Source organism: Styela clava, chromosome 10 (assembly GCF_964204865.1).
Source record: "Styela clava chromosome 10, kaStyClav1.hap1.2, whole genome shotgun sequence".
NCBI lineage: Eukaryota > Metazoa > Chordata > Ascidiacea > Stolidobranchia > Styelidae > Styela > Styela clava.
Genome location: NC_135259.1, coordinates 21,704,903 through 21,721,009, shown reverse-complemented (window position 1 = coordinate 21,721,009; position 16,107 = coordinate 21,704,903). Strand labels below are relative to the sequence as shown.

Sequence of the window (16,107 nt, the reverse complement as noted above, 5' to 3'; positions counted from 1 at the left end):
TCACCACATTAAGCATTGATTTTTTAATAGTAATTAATACGTTTCACCCTGAACAAGGCTCTCTACTAGCAGTCAGTCACTGATGCCACTAATAGAGCGTTTTCCAAACTTTTTGTTCGAGTTGTGCCAACTTATCAGTGAAAAAAACTTGATGCCATTATGAAATAAAACTCAATTTTGGGATCGTTAATGTGTACTTATGCCATTTAAAGTTTGTAAACATATAAATCTAAGGAATTAAAGCAAAAGGTCAACTCTTCTTTCTCATCTCTGCCTGATTTTTCTTTGAAATTCTAAAAAATCACTATATTCGCTAAATTTGGTTCAGTAGATAAATAAACTGCATCTCGCAAAATTGCAGCATGTAGTAGATAACAATAGAGGCACTACATAACAGGTAAACGACATGTGAGGTAAAATAAATTTATAAAATAACAGCATTTCAAATGAAAAACATTTATAATAAAATATTCAATCATATATTATGGTAGTTATAACACAATTCCGTTAATTTTCGCGACATACTTTTGATTTTCCTGAAAGATCATAATCTCCCCTGTTTGACATGGCTGGCGCAATTGAATAACAATATATGTTTCAACTTCTAACCTGCTATCACACTTTGAACTGTTCCAAGACTGATTGATAAAGCTTTTTCTGCAAGTTCATACTTGACCCAATATCTATTCTAATCTACTGGCACAATTATGTTAATCTAATAATGGAAGGTCAATCAGGAGAGCAATGGCTAAATATATGGGAATAAATGTTGTGCTTTTGTATCTTTGATTGATTTGAAGTTTGTTTAAAAGAATCACTAAAGTTAATTGGTTATCTATAATTGTTGAGGTATACAATGCTTTGATCAATATTCTCAGTTCATACCATTTTTGCTTAACAATCAAATTTAAAATGCTAAGATGTTACCAATAAATGTTGCTCCTGACATTCAGTGGCTCACAGATTCTTGTTTATAGTGTAAAAATAGTTCACAGCAACCTAAATTGCTTATGCTTTCAGCTAACCTTCGATGGTTAATATTTGACAGACAACCCCACAATGCAAGCCTCAGAATCAATACCAATTTTGGCACTTGTGTGTGATTAAAAAGAATTATCTGAATGAAAGAGATTGCTGGATCAATAAATCACTGATGCATGACCATAAAAATATCAGAGCTCAAATTAAAATTACAGTTGCAGCAATCCATGCTGACTCACCTCCAACTAAACGAATTTTTCCGGACGGTAGTTATTCCAAAAGTAACAAATTCTCAGTTCATTTTGCAAGAATACTAACTTACCTATATTAATGACTTATATTATAATATATTACCTCTGGATGAATAAATCAAGAAGGCCTATAATTTTTTGGTCTTCTATTGAAGTGAGTTGTAGAGTTGTATTTGATAACACAGACCCCTTGCTGCAGACTGCCGTGTTGGAAAAGGAATTCTATATTTATCAATAGGATAGGATTTACATATTTATCCCGGGGGAGAGGAAAACCGATAAGACGACTTATACATATGGCCAACCCTGGCCTCTCGTCCGGTTACCATTCCAAGTCGAGTATGGGATTAGTTATATTGTTTGTTTTCGGAAGCATGGACTTACTTGGTGGTAGAGAAAGCCGTAACCGACCAGCGGTTACGTGAACCACCCAATGACGGCGAGGAGTCCAGCAATCCTCTCGCACATAACCATCCCTGCATGGGATTCGAACCTGCCAACCCACGCAGAGTAATTAGAGGTGCGGTGGCGAGCGTATTCCTAACGCTTAGACCGTTGAGCCACACCGCCGCGCAATCTAATAGAACATTTAATCATCTTTCTTCCCCGTAGTATATACAAAAGTCTTATTCTATTGACTGCCACATCAAAATTCATCAACTACAGAAACTCAATAGACTGTAGTTTGCTCTATGATTGAGCTGATTACTCAACTTTCCTCTATCCAAGACAAATGTGGGAAGTGTTCTATTTTATTCAGCCAATACTTCAGAAAAGCAGATCTCAGTGTCAGTTTTATTACCGCACCCTTGCCTATGATATATGAAAGCAATCAACAAAAGACGTCAAGCTGCCTTGCCGAGGTTAATCATTTATAAACAGCAAATATTTAATGATTTTTGTCTTTCTATTCCAAATTGTTTCATTATAATTTTTATTCCAATGCACAGACACCTACTTTCAAGCCAACTTACACAATACTGTAATTAGCTAAATAACCAAAGGATGGCAATAAACGAAAATAAAAGACATATCAAATTTCCCGGCTCTTAATAAGTCGCTTTTCATGACCTGGTCCAAAGCATATGTAATTATAAGCGCATATTACTGCTTATTAACTGACCAACAGAGAAGAAAATTTTCTGCCCGTCTTATTGGAGGGCTATATTGAAAATTGCTAAATGTAATCACCATCTTTTCAGTGCAAAAATGTGGCTTCGTCTTATTCGCCAGGTAGACTTATTATTATTAGCCGGGAAATACGGTAAACATAATGGAAAATAATAGTTACCGGTACTTACAATTACAAATCAGAAGATGCTTAAGCATAGCTCCTCAGTTAGGATAAATAGGAAAATCTCAATTAAAATAATAACTTTAACAAACAGGCCAAGCTTGGGTAATAAGACCAGAGAAAAATTGTGAAACTTGAATATAATATTATTTTGATTGGCATATACAACAGGAATATTGTTTATTGTTTTATTGCAGTGTTGGGTGGAAGTTACTGAAGCCCTGAGTCGTGAGGAATCAGACTCACGTGTTGAGTTCAAAGTTGACTCAAAGGGCTAAGTCGATGCCACTTAGGTATGCAATCTCACTTGCTCAACGTGATCTCAAACTCATATCAAAGTGACACGAATTGTAATGCCACATCGGTATGTGTTCAATCTAATAAGGACATTTTCATACAATTCAGTCCCTAACCCTAACTGAGATTATACAAATGCTGCATACCAAAGTAGCATCACTAAATGTTTCTGGCTGTTGGTTGATTCCATCTGTCCCTACCATGGGGGGGGGGGGGGGTGGGTGGATACTGTATGTGGGGATTGTTTTAATGAAACGATAACTTTTTTGAATTTGTCGTTCCACAATTTATTTTGATTTGAAATCAATCTATCAATCAATCGTTTATTTTGTCATCACAAAAAAACACGTTCAAACATGAAGTGACATAATGAATAAATTACAGTACTAATCATGTTTTTGTGTGACCGGAGTCGCGAGGGACCTAAGAAGGTCTTCAAGCAGCGACACCTACAGCGCTACAGGTTAGAATAAATATAATTGAATGAGGGATAAAATGAATAAATCCTAGGAATAAGTCATAACTGATACAATTACAGCGACATTCGAAGTGTATGCGATTATGACACACTAAAACAGAAAATATATCACATTGCTTGATACACAGTAAACAGTGTTAGAAACACAGGCAAGTACCTGAAATACATAACTGATTATCCCCATACTCGCCGAAGGCAGGCAAATGGAAGAATTGTCAGGGTTTGCCAAATGATCAAGCTGTTTTATCAACATTTTTCTTCCTTAAGATAAATATCAATATACTATATTTACCCAATGTATAGAGTAAGTAAAAGCAATAGCTATTTGGGTGCCATTCGATATCAACCAATCTAAGAGAGCAATAAAGCATAAATGGCAGCATTGACACACTTCTGCTATGAAGGAATTATTCTGACTAGTCATGCTTCATTGCTTTTGAATCTTACCTTGAAGAATTTGAAGGCTTGATATGCAAATTGACAAACTTGGGATCCAAATCTATCAATGAGTTTTCGCTGACTGCTCTTTTCTTGGTGGGAGGGGGAGGCGGGGGACGTGCTGGTCTTATAGGAGCATTATTTGTAGAAATTTTTGATCGAACATCTGTAGGGCCAGATATTTGCCTCTGTATTGGATTATTATTGTTTGTACTCTCTTCTGTTGTGTCATAAAGATCAATTAGAGTTCCCATTGTGTTAGTTTCTTTTACAGGTGTCTGATAGTTACGTAATAATATTCCAGCACCATTTGAATCAGATTTATTTCCAAAATTTAAATCCATTTCAAACTCTGCATTATTATCCTGGGTATTCGATGAAGCCAACGGATCAAACTCATTCACAATCTCCATGGTAAATCGCAGAGTAGAATTAAACTTTGATATGGATTCAAAAGTAAATCCAACGGTGATTAAAAATTCTCATATTCTGTATTAAATTAAATAACTTCTATGCAACCTAAAGGTTAATAATATCTAAAGAACAATAACGAGGTACAACAATAATTGTGTGTTCAACTGCAGGTCTACTTATCTTGAATCCGTATGGCACAGCCGCGGCACGAATGCTTGAATGAGACATTTGGTTTAATAAAATAAACATTATTGGCTACAAAACGAGGTGTCTGGCACGATGACAGATTGTTCCATACTTGTCTCGATGATAATCTAATTTAATGGGGCCGCCTTAAAATCCAAAGATGCATGTTTTTTTTTGCTAAAAACTCTCGAATGCTAGGCTAAAAAAAAATTTTTTTTTAAAATTGAATTAATTTTTTTCGAGAATTTAATTGTGATGTTTTAAATTGCGCTTTCTTTTAAGGTTTATGCACAAATCTGATTTGCTGATCCATGCCGATATAGATGCTCAGATCAGATTGTCTCGGGAAGGAGAGGTTTGCACTCAATGTTATAATTGACGTCTTTGAACGTGGGGATTCTTTGAATTGGAGAACTGTGCGGTACAGAAGCACAAACCTTATTAGTTCGTCCAATACTTTTTTACCAATAGGAATAGCACGATCTGCTTTTTCACAGTAGAAAACACATAAACATGTCAAATAAGAGAGAATGACCTTGTACACATTCTAAAATAAATGTGAATAGTATTGATCATTTAGATCAGGGGTGCACAACCTTTTTGCTATTGGCAGCCACATTGCATATATTTGTATTCAATACGGCCGCAAGGGGGTTGACGAGCGCGGCGAAGGCATGCAAATTTTTTGGCTTTTATGACGTCATAACCGTGTATTTGACCCATGCGAGGTGCAGTCTGCCCAATTATGAAGTATGTAGGACTACTTGGAAGTATAATATTCGCATTTTAAACGGAGTTTTCTTTTCGGTGGACCTGTTCTTGCGCAGATATGTTGCAGCAAGTTGCATAATGTAAGTGCTTCCAAAAAGAACGAGAGTTTTTCGTGCCAATCCTTGTAGCACTGGATATTCAACTGCGCCTTTCCATGTGTCCGGCAAATTTCCCTTGTCTCTAGACTTCTGCACCAGCTGTTCATCATTCTTTTTGCACCAGCATAGTCGCCAAATCCTATATTTTTTACTTTTTTTTTTGTATTTGTATGTGGACGGCCGCATTATTTTGTCACGACGGCCGCAAGTTGTGCACCGTTGATTTAGATCTAATAAAATGAGAGTTTTATAGTTCAATGGATCAATCAATCATTTTATTTCAGTTCTTTGACACAAAAGGTAAACAGACAAACAAAATGCACAGATACCAGTACCTGGAACGTGAGCATAACTTAAAATAAAGTTAAAAAATGTACGTGTCACGCTCTAAAAAAACACACCAAAAGAGTGAATGCATCGAAATCAGAAAACACATACCGGTAGTAACCAAATATAAGAACAAGCGACATTTTATATTTATAGTATATATCGTAAAACCGGGTTAATTCGGAAATTTTCAATCGTTTATATCTTGACTAAATCACGTCATATTGTGCTTCTGGCAGTTTCTATAGTGAGTCCTTATCTATCTAAATCTATTATCATATTTAATCGCGCAGTTAAATTTATTTTTCGATTAAAAAATCTCGTTTGAGCATAAAATTGACACTTCGTTTTCGAGTGGCTCAAATGTGACTTCTACAGACGCTAACTTCGTCAAAAAGACCGCCATTCGATAGAGGGCGTTATGTTATGTATATAAAAAATTTGACTGATTGCGGGATGTCGCAGGAGACTCGAGAAAAAATTAAAATAATTTTTTTTATCAAAATAATAGCATATGACGCACACGCTGAACTTGACATCGCTCACTTCGAAGACAACGTCATGTTGTGTTGCATCGACATCGCAAACTGAACACAACAAAACAAACAAACTCTAGAACATGCATAGGTCTATACAGATATCAAAATTTGAAGGCAGTCCAATTGTTGCACATAAAAACAATATTATTGCACATAAAAACAATATTAGTTTCCATAGATTTTGGATGAATTGAGGGCTTTCTTTACATTGAATATAATTATATGTTGGTTTGCTACTGTTACAGGGTTCTTCGTTGTTGTGACCATTTGTTTGTATTTCGCTTGAGAACATTTGTAGTCATTTCACGCAGATTAGGATTAGGATTTACATATTTAACCCGGGGGAGAGGAAAGCCGATAAGACAGCTTATCCATATGGCGAACCACGGCCTCTCGTCCGGTTACCATTCCAAGTCGGGTATGGGATTATCCAATGGTTCCTTCAACAATCTTATTTTCGTTCATGATTGCAAAAACCCTTTTCGGCTCCATCCGGTCACCGGTACAGTTCTGAAATCAGATTCACTAGGGAATTACTTTTGTCCAGGTTTCAAAGTTTTAGTCGAAAAAATCTCCTATTCCTGTATTCCAGAACCGGTATTCCATTGCCCAATACCGGTACAGTGCCACGTCCGCACCTGACGGCGGTCATATGCAAAAAATGTTGAGCTAGGCCAACTAGACGTGCATGTGGTACTAAACTATACCAGACCCGATACCGGTACCAGTATCCTGTTGCATCTTTACCTCAACTCCCAGCTCAACGGCTTTTCCCTACCCAAAGATAAATACGGTACGGTACCGGTACTGTAAATACGAAAACAATAACCTTTCTGCCTTGAAAGTCACAGGAGAGTACCGGTAGCTATGAAAAAAGGCTACCGGAACTAATTTTAAAAATAAAATAACCAAACCCGAAACTTTTACACTTCTTAGTTCCTACTTTCTTCATTCAAGTCATTCGAAAAATCGTCTTCTTTCCCAAAAACACCCATAGATTTCGTCAAACTAAATCCAGTCAGTCAGCTCGGCACTCTGCTGCCTCTACCAACAATTGCTACAAAAAGTTTACGTTATCGGACGTTGTCAACGCTGGCTGTTTCTAGAAGTTTATGCCAATGTGTTTCTAGTGTTAAGGTAATTATAGATAAAATGAATATATCTTGCTACCAAACAACGCCCTACCTCATGAAAAAATGTGGAGCCTATTTGTTGCATAAAGGCTTTGTATTAGCGGTCACTGGTACACGGGAAAAATGCGACAATAAATAAAGTTGGAGTATCTTTATTGTCTTGTTATAAATTTTATTTGAGATTCATTTCAGTTCCATTATAATGTGTTCTTTTTTTTCCAGTACGCGATTGGACCACCGGACATCATAGTCTTGCTCAAGCGGCGGATAGAGCAAGTTGCAGGATATTAGGCAGCAATATAACCACAATCTCAACTCAAACGTATCTCAAAATTCCCCCTGTTAAATTGTGGATAATACATAAATATTCGAATCCTTATTCAAGTAAGTATAAATACTTATGAATGCTGGTAGCAATTAAACAATATTCATCGATTGTTATGATTTTTCCCCTGTTTCTTCATGTGAACTAATTAAATGCCAAAAGGGGTCAAATGATACTTTCACGTCATGCACTCCATTACTGAATCTGTGATGATATTATTTTCTGTCCCTATCTTTTAATTTTTGATCTCGGTCTGTGTCCAATAAAAAAAAAGCTTTTTTTAAATCTTTGTCTGTTTTGATTCTTCCATTGGACATGATCGATTACATCGGTACATGACCTCTCAAAATCCTAAATTGCGCTTTGATAACTTTAATAATAATAACTTTAAATTGAATTGCCGACTCATTCACTCATTTCTTTATCTTATATATATTTTATTTAATCGCATTTGCATTTACCCATGGTACTATATTATGCCATGATAACCTTATATACAGCATTTACACAAGGGTCGGGAGCCTAGATGACCTTAATCGGTCTTGCACACCGACCCGCACAAAACAATAATCAATCGCTGTTTATTACTGATGAAATATTTTATTCATTGTATTATTATCTATTATTGTTTATATTAGTGTTGATTTTGTTTTTGTGGCAATAAATCTCACTCTCTCTCTCTGTTATCAGTTAACTTTCTCGCCGCCGTTGGGTGGTTCACGTAACCGCTGGTCGGTTACGACTTCCCCAATAGGCCGCATTGAAAGTGAGTTTCGTAGCGCACATCAGGTAACTACCTGAAAATGATTTTAAAATGTTCCTTAAAAAAAATTTATTAACAAATATTGCCTTGTTCCCCCTTCCAAAAGTTGCACGTTTTACGGAAAAGACGCTTTTACTACAAGAAATATGTGCTACGATCTGTCCTATAAGGAGAATTTGCACGGGTCACGAAACTTTGTTTACTGGACGGCAAAAAAAAACAAAAACGTCCATTTTGCTCCTGTCAGTTGCAAGTCAGATTATACGTTTCCGTTTTGTTTGGCTGTTGAAAATGGTTATTTCGTATTGTTCCGTTAACTGTACGTATAGTATATACAACGAAATAGATCTTCAGTTATATTCCACTGATTTCAAAAGATCCGGAACGTCGCGCAATGTGGATATCATCTATTGACAGGACTGCTTGGTGCCAAGTCCAGAAGTCATCTCGCTTGTGTTTCACTGTTTGCGAACAGCACTTCGTTGATGGTGAGTGATAATGTGCCGTTATCAATTTCTTTAAATATTCATAAGCTTCCTCATTTCAGTCGAAAGCAGATGACAAACTACTGTTATTGTTAGTCCTAGGCGTAGACCTACTTGCAGACTTGACTTGTGTAAGGAATTAATCATCAATTGCCATACGGTATTGTTTCCCTAGTAAGCAGGTAATCTATTAGTAAGTGTGAAAAGTTGAATAGATAACTAATATTATTCTAGGTCTAGCCTTCATTGAAGTTACCGCAACGTACCTATACAACTAAAATTGCTATTTACGGTAAGGATATACAAGTGTCTTACTTATATATTTCAACACCTCCTTAGAACAACTAAACTAATAATAACTGAAAAAAACTATGAAAAGGCTATTCAACGCAAAAGCGAGCAGTAGTACATCCGATATTTATCCGACCAAGGGGGATCCACCTACACCTGACTAATTTGATTGTTACCATCTTATCGGCTTCCTTCTCCGCGATAAATTCGTGAACCCTATCCAGTACAGGTACTGTATATCAAATTTCCAGTTACTCAATATTGCACGCTCCAGTGGATCTGTTCTATGACGCGATAGTTGATGTTTAGGCGGGAAATGTTTCGTAGAACGTGATATCCTTCATATTCTCACATCTGTATTCATCGTGGATCTGCTATCGTACTCTATTAGTACAGATTAATAATTGTTTAGATCTGGTATTTCAAAACAAGAACGGATTATAACACTTATGGAATTTATTCGCCTAAATCAGGACAAGGGATTTACTTCATAACGCAGTTTTATCGGCAGAATAGACATCGTTTGGTGAGTTTCTAGGATTAGGCCTAGGCCTATATCATATTTTATGCGGCGTTTCCGTGCCTTCATCACGAGTAAGATTGTGTACAAGAATCCACTAATATGTACATGGCTGCTTGCTATTTAGCAGTACAGATATTTTAGAGTACAATGTGCGATCGTAAATTGGTCGGACTGCACGCATATACGGTAAATCCTGTAAGATACCGGTACTGTTACTATGACTGAGGCTGTATGCTCTGGCAATAGGATATGAGGTGAAGCCTGTATGATACCGCTGCTATGAGCTACAGGAGTCTGTAGTTGGTGCTAATCCTACGAAGTTAGATCGAGCCAGAGTTCCAATCATGCCGGTTAAACCAAAAACAGTCGGGTATCTGTTAGGTTTTACAATATAGTTTATTCATTCAGTGTAGAAATGGGATATAACAGATTATAAAAAATATATGATGAAGGAACAAGCAAGTAAATCCAAGAAAATTACTACAAATCATACTGTTTTGCAGATATTGTGTTGCATAGGATAAAAATACACACCAGATATATGCTTTTGGGCACAACAAACAAAAAACATGAAAGCAATGGAGCGTCTGAGTTGTTTTATTAAAGCTGCTTGGTTTCATCTCCTGATAATTGGGAAGAATTGCTCTCACTGGGCACTACCTCATTGTTATAAAGTCAGTCCATAGTCAGATGGGCAAATACCCACCACTTGGTTCGGTTCTAAAGTTATCAAGTGATGATGAACAAGTTGTGATTTATATGACAGTGATGAATGCAAAACAACCTAACAAAATAAGGATATTCATCACACACCACAGTTACTACCAAGTGCAGGGCCAACTTCTGGTATCGGGAGCAGCTTGGTGTGACTTTGTAGTTGCAGCTCCGATTCTGAATCTTGTTAATTCTTTCGTGACCTTTTATTATTTCTTTTTCTGGTAGGTAGTCGCGTACTTTTTGAAATTTATTTTAAGGTATGCTCGACTTCCACTTTTCTCTGCATTTTGTTTGTATGTTGACTTTTTGTGTTGTTTTATGCCAGAGAACCAAAATAAATTGATGATGATGCTTGCTTACATTTTTCTGTTGTCTGACAAAGCGCTGACTTTTTCATCAGCGGCACTTGAGGTAGTTTCAACTAAAGAGTCTGGGGCAGATCTGGTTGGATCCCTGACAATCCTTTCTTACTTTCGTCAGATTTGCATGTCTCTGTATCAAATGAAGTATCTGGTGACAGATCCTGTTAAATTATGATCCAAAGTTAAATTATGGTATAAGTAATCCTTACCTCACAATTTGATGGTGCTTTTCTGTTGGGCGACAAGAATCTGCTATAGGGTCAGGGAATTTCGTCAGTTGGTCCATCGCCTCCATGAAAATGCATGATGGAACGCATTGCTTGTATGAAAATTTATTTCATATAAGAATTAACATATTGAATATATCATAGGTATCGGAAACAATATTTATGTTGGCCTACCTTGGTACACACGAAGGTATTTCTGGTGATTTTTCCTAGATTGAATATACTGTGAGGCCTGTTGCATTCCTTTATCCACCCCATTGCTTTTTGGCAGTCAATATGTGGCTTCGGAAAAGGCACAAATCTTACTCCATTTGAACAGCAGGGGTACCGTACAGGTTTTCAGACCGGCAAATACCATATGCGCAGCGTTTACACATAGTTGGTCTACCAAAATAATTCACTAATAGATTCTGTTTGATAAAAATGCAACATCGTATCGAAGACAAATTCTTCCGTACTGACATACGGTAGGCTACAAGTACCCTTGATTGCATCAGCATGACTGTCTACTATTTTTTGGTTCGAAATAGCAGTTGTGACCTGTACAGTACCGTACCTGTAAGGTGCCTGCAACGGGTACAGCCTTTTAGTATAGTATAGATATATAGATTTCGTGAACGTGATTTGCAACAAGTAACATACAGTATTACAGCTTTTTAATTCTCGCAGCCCTGTGAAGAAAAAAAGGGACAAATATCTGCCTAAACCGCCAGCAACCTTATTATCGTAGCCATCATCCGCCGCAACCTGTGCCGAACGCGTCTAAAGTTGTCTGAGCGATTTTCCGGCGGAGAATGTTTGTTTACATCTGCTCGCTTGTGATTGGTTGAAAATACGGATGTTTTGATGTCGGGGAAAGGTCTATAGCCAGTTGTTGAGGTCAACAAATTATTGGAAATATGATGAAATTAATTTAACCTAAGGTTTGTGGTGACTGGAGAAATACATAATTGACTTGGTCGATCATTTTATAAGAGGTAAAACGACATCACAGTGTATCTAAAGTTAGTTGCATTTTATCTTAATCATTTATTGCATCAGGAATGCCGTTAACATATTATCGTTCATGGCATTCTACATGTCGCAATGTAGATGCTCAGAAATAATAAGTGATTTATCGCTACCAGGTAAATTTCGATAAACCATTTATTAAAAAAATAGTATGAAATTCGGCGAAAAATCTATCGATATTATATGTCTCCATTGACCAAGAAGTAATTCGGAATCGTTTTCTTATTACATGTTGTTGTTTTCGGACAAGTAGTGGACATATGGATCGTTTCAATATTATGTTGTTGTCCTTTGACACTTTTGGACACCTAGTGGAAAATCTAAAAAGTCTCTTCTCTCTTTGATTACTGGACCAATTGCTTTGTAATTTTTAGTGGTTAAAGATGAGATTTTTCTCCAGAAAGCTATTGATTTTATTTATTTCAAAAATTTCTGTTGGCTCTGTGAGATTTGTTTTTGTATGCTATGACGTCACCGAACGTTCTACGGACGCATATGCTGGCACTCCTCTTCATGCCTTTTGATCACGTGCCATCGAACGTCGTGGTTCGAAATAGAATCCTTGCTTTGCTAAGATTTGAAGAATGGTGAATGAAGAATAGTGCCGTACTGGCGTACTTGGTGTTATATTGCAGTAGTGACTCGGATCGTTGGTGTTGCTATAGTTGTGAGTCGGACCATCTTGCAAATACAATTCACGCTGTCACCAGATGGGAACTTCTAAAGATAGGGCAGTTCCGGTACCGTAACACAGCGCGATGACACTGAACTAACTCGTAGCTGTCTGATAAAATCGGGGCTTGTTTTTTGAATTTTGTTCGGATAATGTAGAAGGGAATGAAACGGATTACTTGGTATTTCAATTCATGTTGCAGTTGAATGGAGAAGAGTAGATCATTGTCACGGGACATGCCACCAGAGACAACTCGACTACAGATAGACCTGGTGAGTTATCCGTGTAGTCGAATTGTCCATCAGCCTTAAACGGCTATGACAGTCACTGTACCAAAATTTGTAACCCGATTCAGGTGGTGTTAAGTTGACGCATGTTATTTAGTAACGTTTTTATGTGAAATGTTTGACTGTGGTTCGGTACCTGATCCGGTAATACGGTACATAGTTGACTCATATCACGAGATATTTCAATTGATGTTTCAATATAATCAAGGAGAATGAATCATTGTCACATGATATCTATGACAGTCCCTGTACCGTCACGGTACCCCGATACAGGTACTGGAAAGTCACCGCATATGATTTTTGGGGAATCGTTCTGCGTGTCCACATATTTGAGCATTGCTCTCTTTTATTTATTAAAAATGTCTGTGGACTCTATTGGATCCGTTTTTCGTGTCTACTGACGCCATCAAAATTAAAAATTGCGCGCCGTGGTTTCGTTATCGCATTTCAGCAATCTGGTAGTCAGGTAGACCGAAAAATTAGATGTTGCAGTATTTAGTTTCGTCTTTCGTGTCCTTATATTTGAGTTTTAAAGTTCAGAACTATGTTCTTACGGCAGCACCGACATTTGCAGTGGCATGTTGAGTACATGTGCCCTCTGACTAGATATGCTGTCGTTCATCTGTCTCAGATGCCGGGTCGTTCTTTCATAGAGTTCTCAGTTTGTGATTTAATATCAATCATTTCCAACCAGAACAAATGGTAGCCCAAACGCTAACTATGATACATTAGTGTTGAGGTCTTATGGTGAGTATGGAGTCTAAATTCCGTGATTTCTGTGTTTGGTTATGGGTGTAAGTTTCGAATATTTTATTTGGGGTTGTAATTTGTTGAGGTATTCAACTTGCTTACAATGTTTTCTCCTCATTAGAAGCTGGGTAGGGTTCCTGGCTCTCGCGCAGGCGACCCGGGTTCGGTTACCGGTCTGTCGAAGTATGTCCGCAGACTTTCTGTGCAATTCTTCTGACGTCTGATCCTTTCACGTTTCGTTTTCGCTAATCATTTTTCACCGGGAAAAACCGGCACCGGTGGTGGACATCTATAACTCAATTGTTACAAAATGGTTAATGGTGTAAAGAGATGAAATTTAATTGCAAAGTACGGCCATGCTAATGGTTACTACCACAACCAACTCTTAGGTTCCCGGTCTGGAACATCTTTTTCTCCTAAGATAGCTTTTGTCACAAATTTTAAATTCCGAGTTTCAGGATATTTTGTTTACTGACTTAGAAAGTTTGATAATTTTCTGTTTTTCCGTAGCTAATCATTTCACCGCAGAAGACTTGGTGTTGGATATGCATGACTGACCCAATTGTTACGCAATGCTTAATCGCGTAACCAAATATAGAGAAACGAAAACAAACAGTGACCAATATCTATATCTCCACTTCGTACGCAATAATGTCGGCCGGATCAAATTTAGTATTTACCTATATCGCAATATCATTCATTAGGCCTGTTGTTTCGTGTTACTGTTCGCCTGTAACTTACGATGCCCATTCAACGAGCAGAATAGCAAAACCAAGAACACTCAGTGTGCTCCTGACTTCGAATTCATAATGCGGAACCCCGACCAGTAGTTCTACGTGCTGCTATAGCGTGGGATCTTCTGCCGTATGTCGCTTACCCATTTGTTGTCTCAGTTTCTTTCTAGGCCTGAGCTAGTTAACAGCAATTGAGAAAATTTAAAAAATTCCAGGAGATAAACATTGACAGACCTCCGCGCTATAGTATCAGCTTGAGGTAGATCTCACGGTATGACCTTTCCCCGAGCACCGACTTCCTTGTTTACTTCGTGACATTGGCCAATCAGCAAGATTCAAAATGTGACGTAACAATGCTCCCTTTTCGCATCTGCTCAGACACTTTTCTCACTCAGACAGATTTACAAGCATGGTCGTAAACATTACCTCGTTTTCGCGTTTTTGAACTCTATTCGTTAGTATTCTGTTGTGTTTCGGAAACTTAAATATTAATCAGATAATTCAATGATCACTGTCTTCCTAGGAGTTTCAATTTACATGCAGTAATAAAATTAGTGTAGAAATAGCTGTGATAGACTAGGCTAAAATTCTTTACGGGTAGTTTAAAAAAACAGATTGTTGTATGCGATGAATCATAATGATGGTTTGAAACACATACGGTACCCCTTTTACAGGCGCCAACTCGCAAAAGCACTCTTAAAATGGCCCCGAAAATTTCGCAATGGTTAAGTATAGGAAGAATTTTTCAGGGTTCAAAGGTACATAGTAATCAGTAGTTTATTTTTCCACCACACATGAAATATACTTAGTGAATGCAGAATGTAAAAAGAAGCAAACACGGATAATTCGGGATGAAGGAAGTCGCGAGAAACCAACACTGGTTATCAAGCGTGGACACCGTGATTGAATCTAAAAGTAATTGAAAATACAATGAAAAAGTAAAACAATTTTTATAAAGAAATAAAATTCAAGGCGACCTGAATTTCCGGGAGACACCCGATAAACAAAGAACCATAAAAAAATAACGAATCCAAGCACCCAAGTGTCACAATGCCCCATTCCACAAGCAGAATAGCAAAACCAAGAATACGCAGGGTGCTCCCGACTTTGAATTAGTAGTTATCCGTGGTGCTCGCGTGAGGTCTGCGCTATATGTCGCTTACTCAGTTGTAGTCTCAGATTTCTAGGCCTGAGCTAGTTAATTAAGAACGATTGAGAGCAATTCAAATTATCATAGGAGTTAAACACCGGCAGACACCTAAATCTATTGTACCAGTTATAGCAGAAAAAAAACTCTCGAGTGATTTGTTCCGAAATATCTCGTGCTCGACGGAATGTAATCGACTTCCCAGATGGGTTAAGGTTCCTGGCTTTCACCCATCAGGCGGCCCGGGTTCGATTCCCGGTCTGGGAATAGTTTTTTAGTCATCTTTAAACGCGGTGATTCCAAGTACTGTTGTTCGAAGTATAATTATCGACAACAAAAAACATTTTCCTGAAATAGAAATGGCTTTTGCTTCAGTAACACCACGTTCTCGGTGGCGGCTAGTAATAATTAGTTGGTACAACGGTGTTGTTGAACATACCAGATGGTCTAGGGCAGGAGTGGCCAACCCGCGGCCCTTTCGCCTTGGTTATTTCAAGGAAAAAAAGTTTAAAACTACGATTTATCATTTTCGATCAAACGTTATAATTCATCGTTAATTCTTCTTTTACGTCGAAGATACGCCTTCTTCCACTTCAACGTGCAAT

General features: G+C 37.5%; 1 protein-coding gene and 1 long non-coding RNA gene across 2 annotated transcripts in view; both read right to left on the bottom strand.

Annotated features, from left to right (window-relative positions):
• The window catches only part of LOC120337385 (inositol polyphosphate 5-phosphatase OCRL-like), a 36,680-nt gene extending 32,386 nt beyond the window's left edge, over window positions 1-4,294 (bottom strand). Inside the window, exon 1 of the mRNA XM_078117318.1 lies at window positions 3,749-4,294. Coding sequence (XP_077973444.1) covers window positions 3,749-4,152 — 404 coding nt within the window. The 5' untranslated portion in view covers window positions 4,153-4,294. The remainder of the gene's footprint in view (window positions 1-3,748) is intronic.
• Window positions 4,295-10,150: 5,856 nt separating this feature from the next.
• LOC144428049 (uncharacterized) lies at window positions 10,151-11,563 on the bottom strand. The gene is made up of 2 exons (XR_013478022.1): window positions 11,075-11,563; window positions 10,151-10,834 (listed from the first exon to the last, which is right to left on the bottom strand). It is a non-coding gene; the product is annotated as an uncharacterized LOC144428049 (long non-coding RNA).
• Between the last annotated feature and the right edge of the window lie 4,544 nt (window positions 11,564-16,107).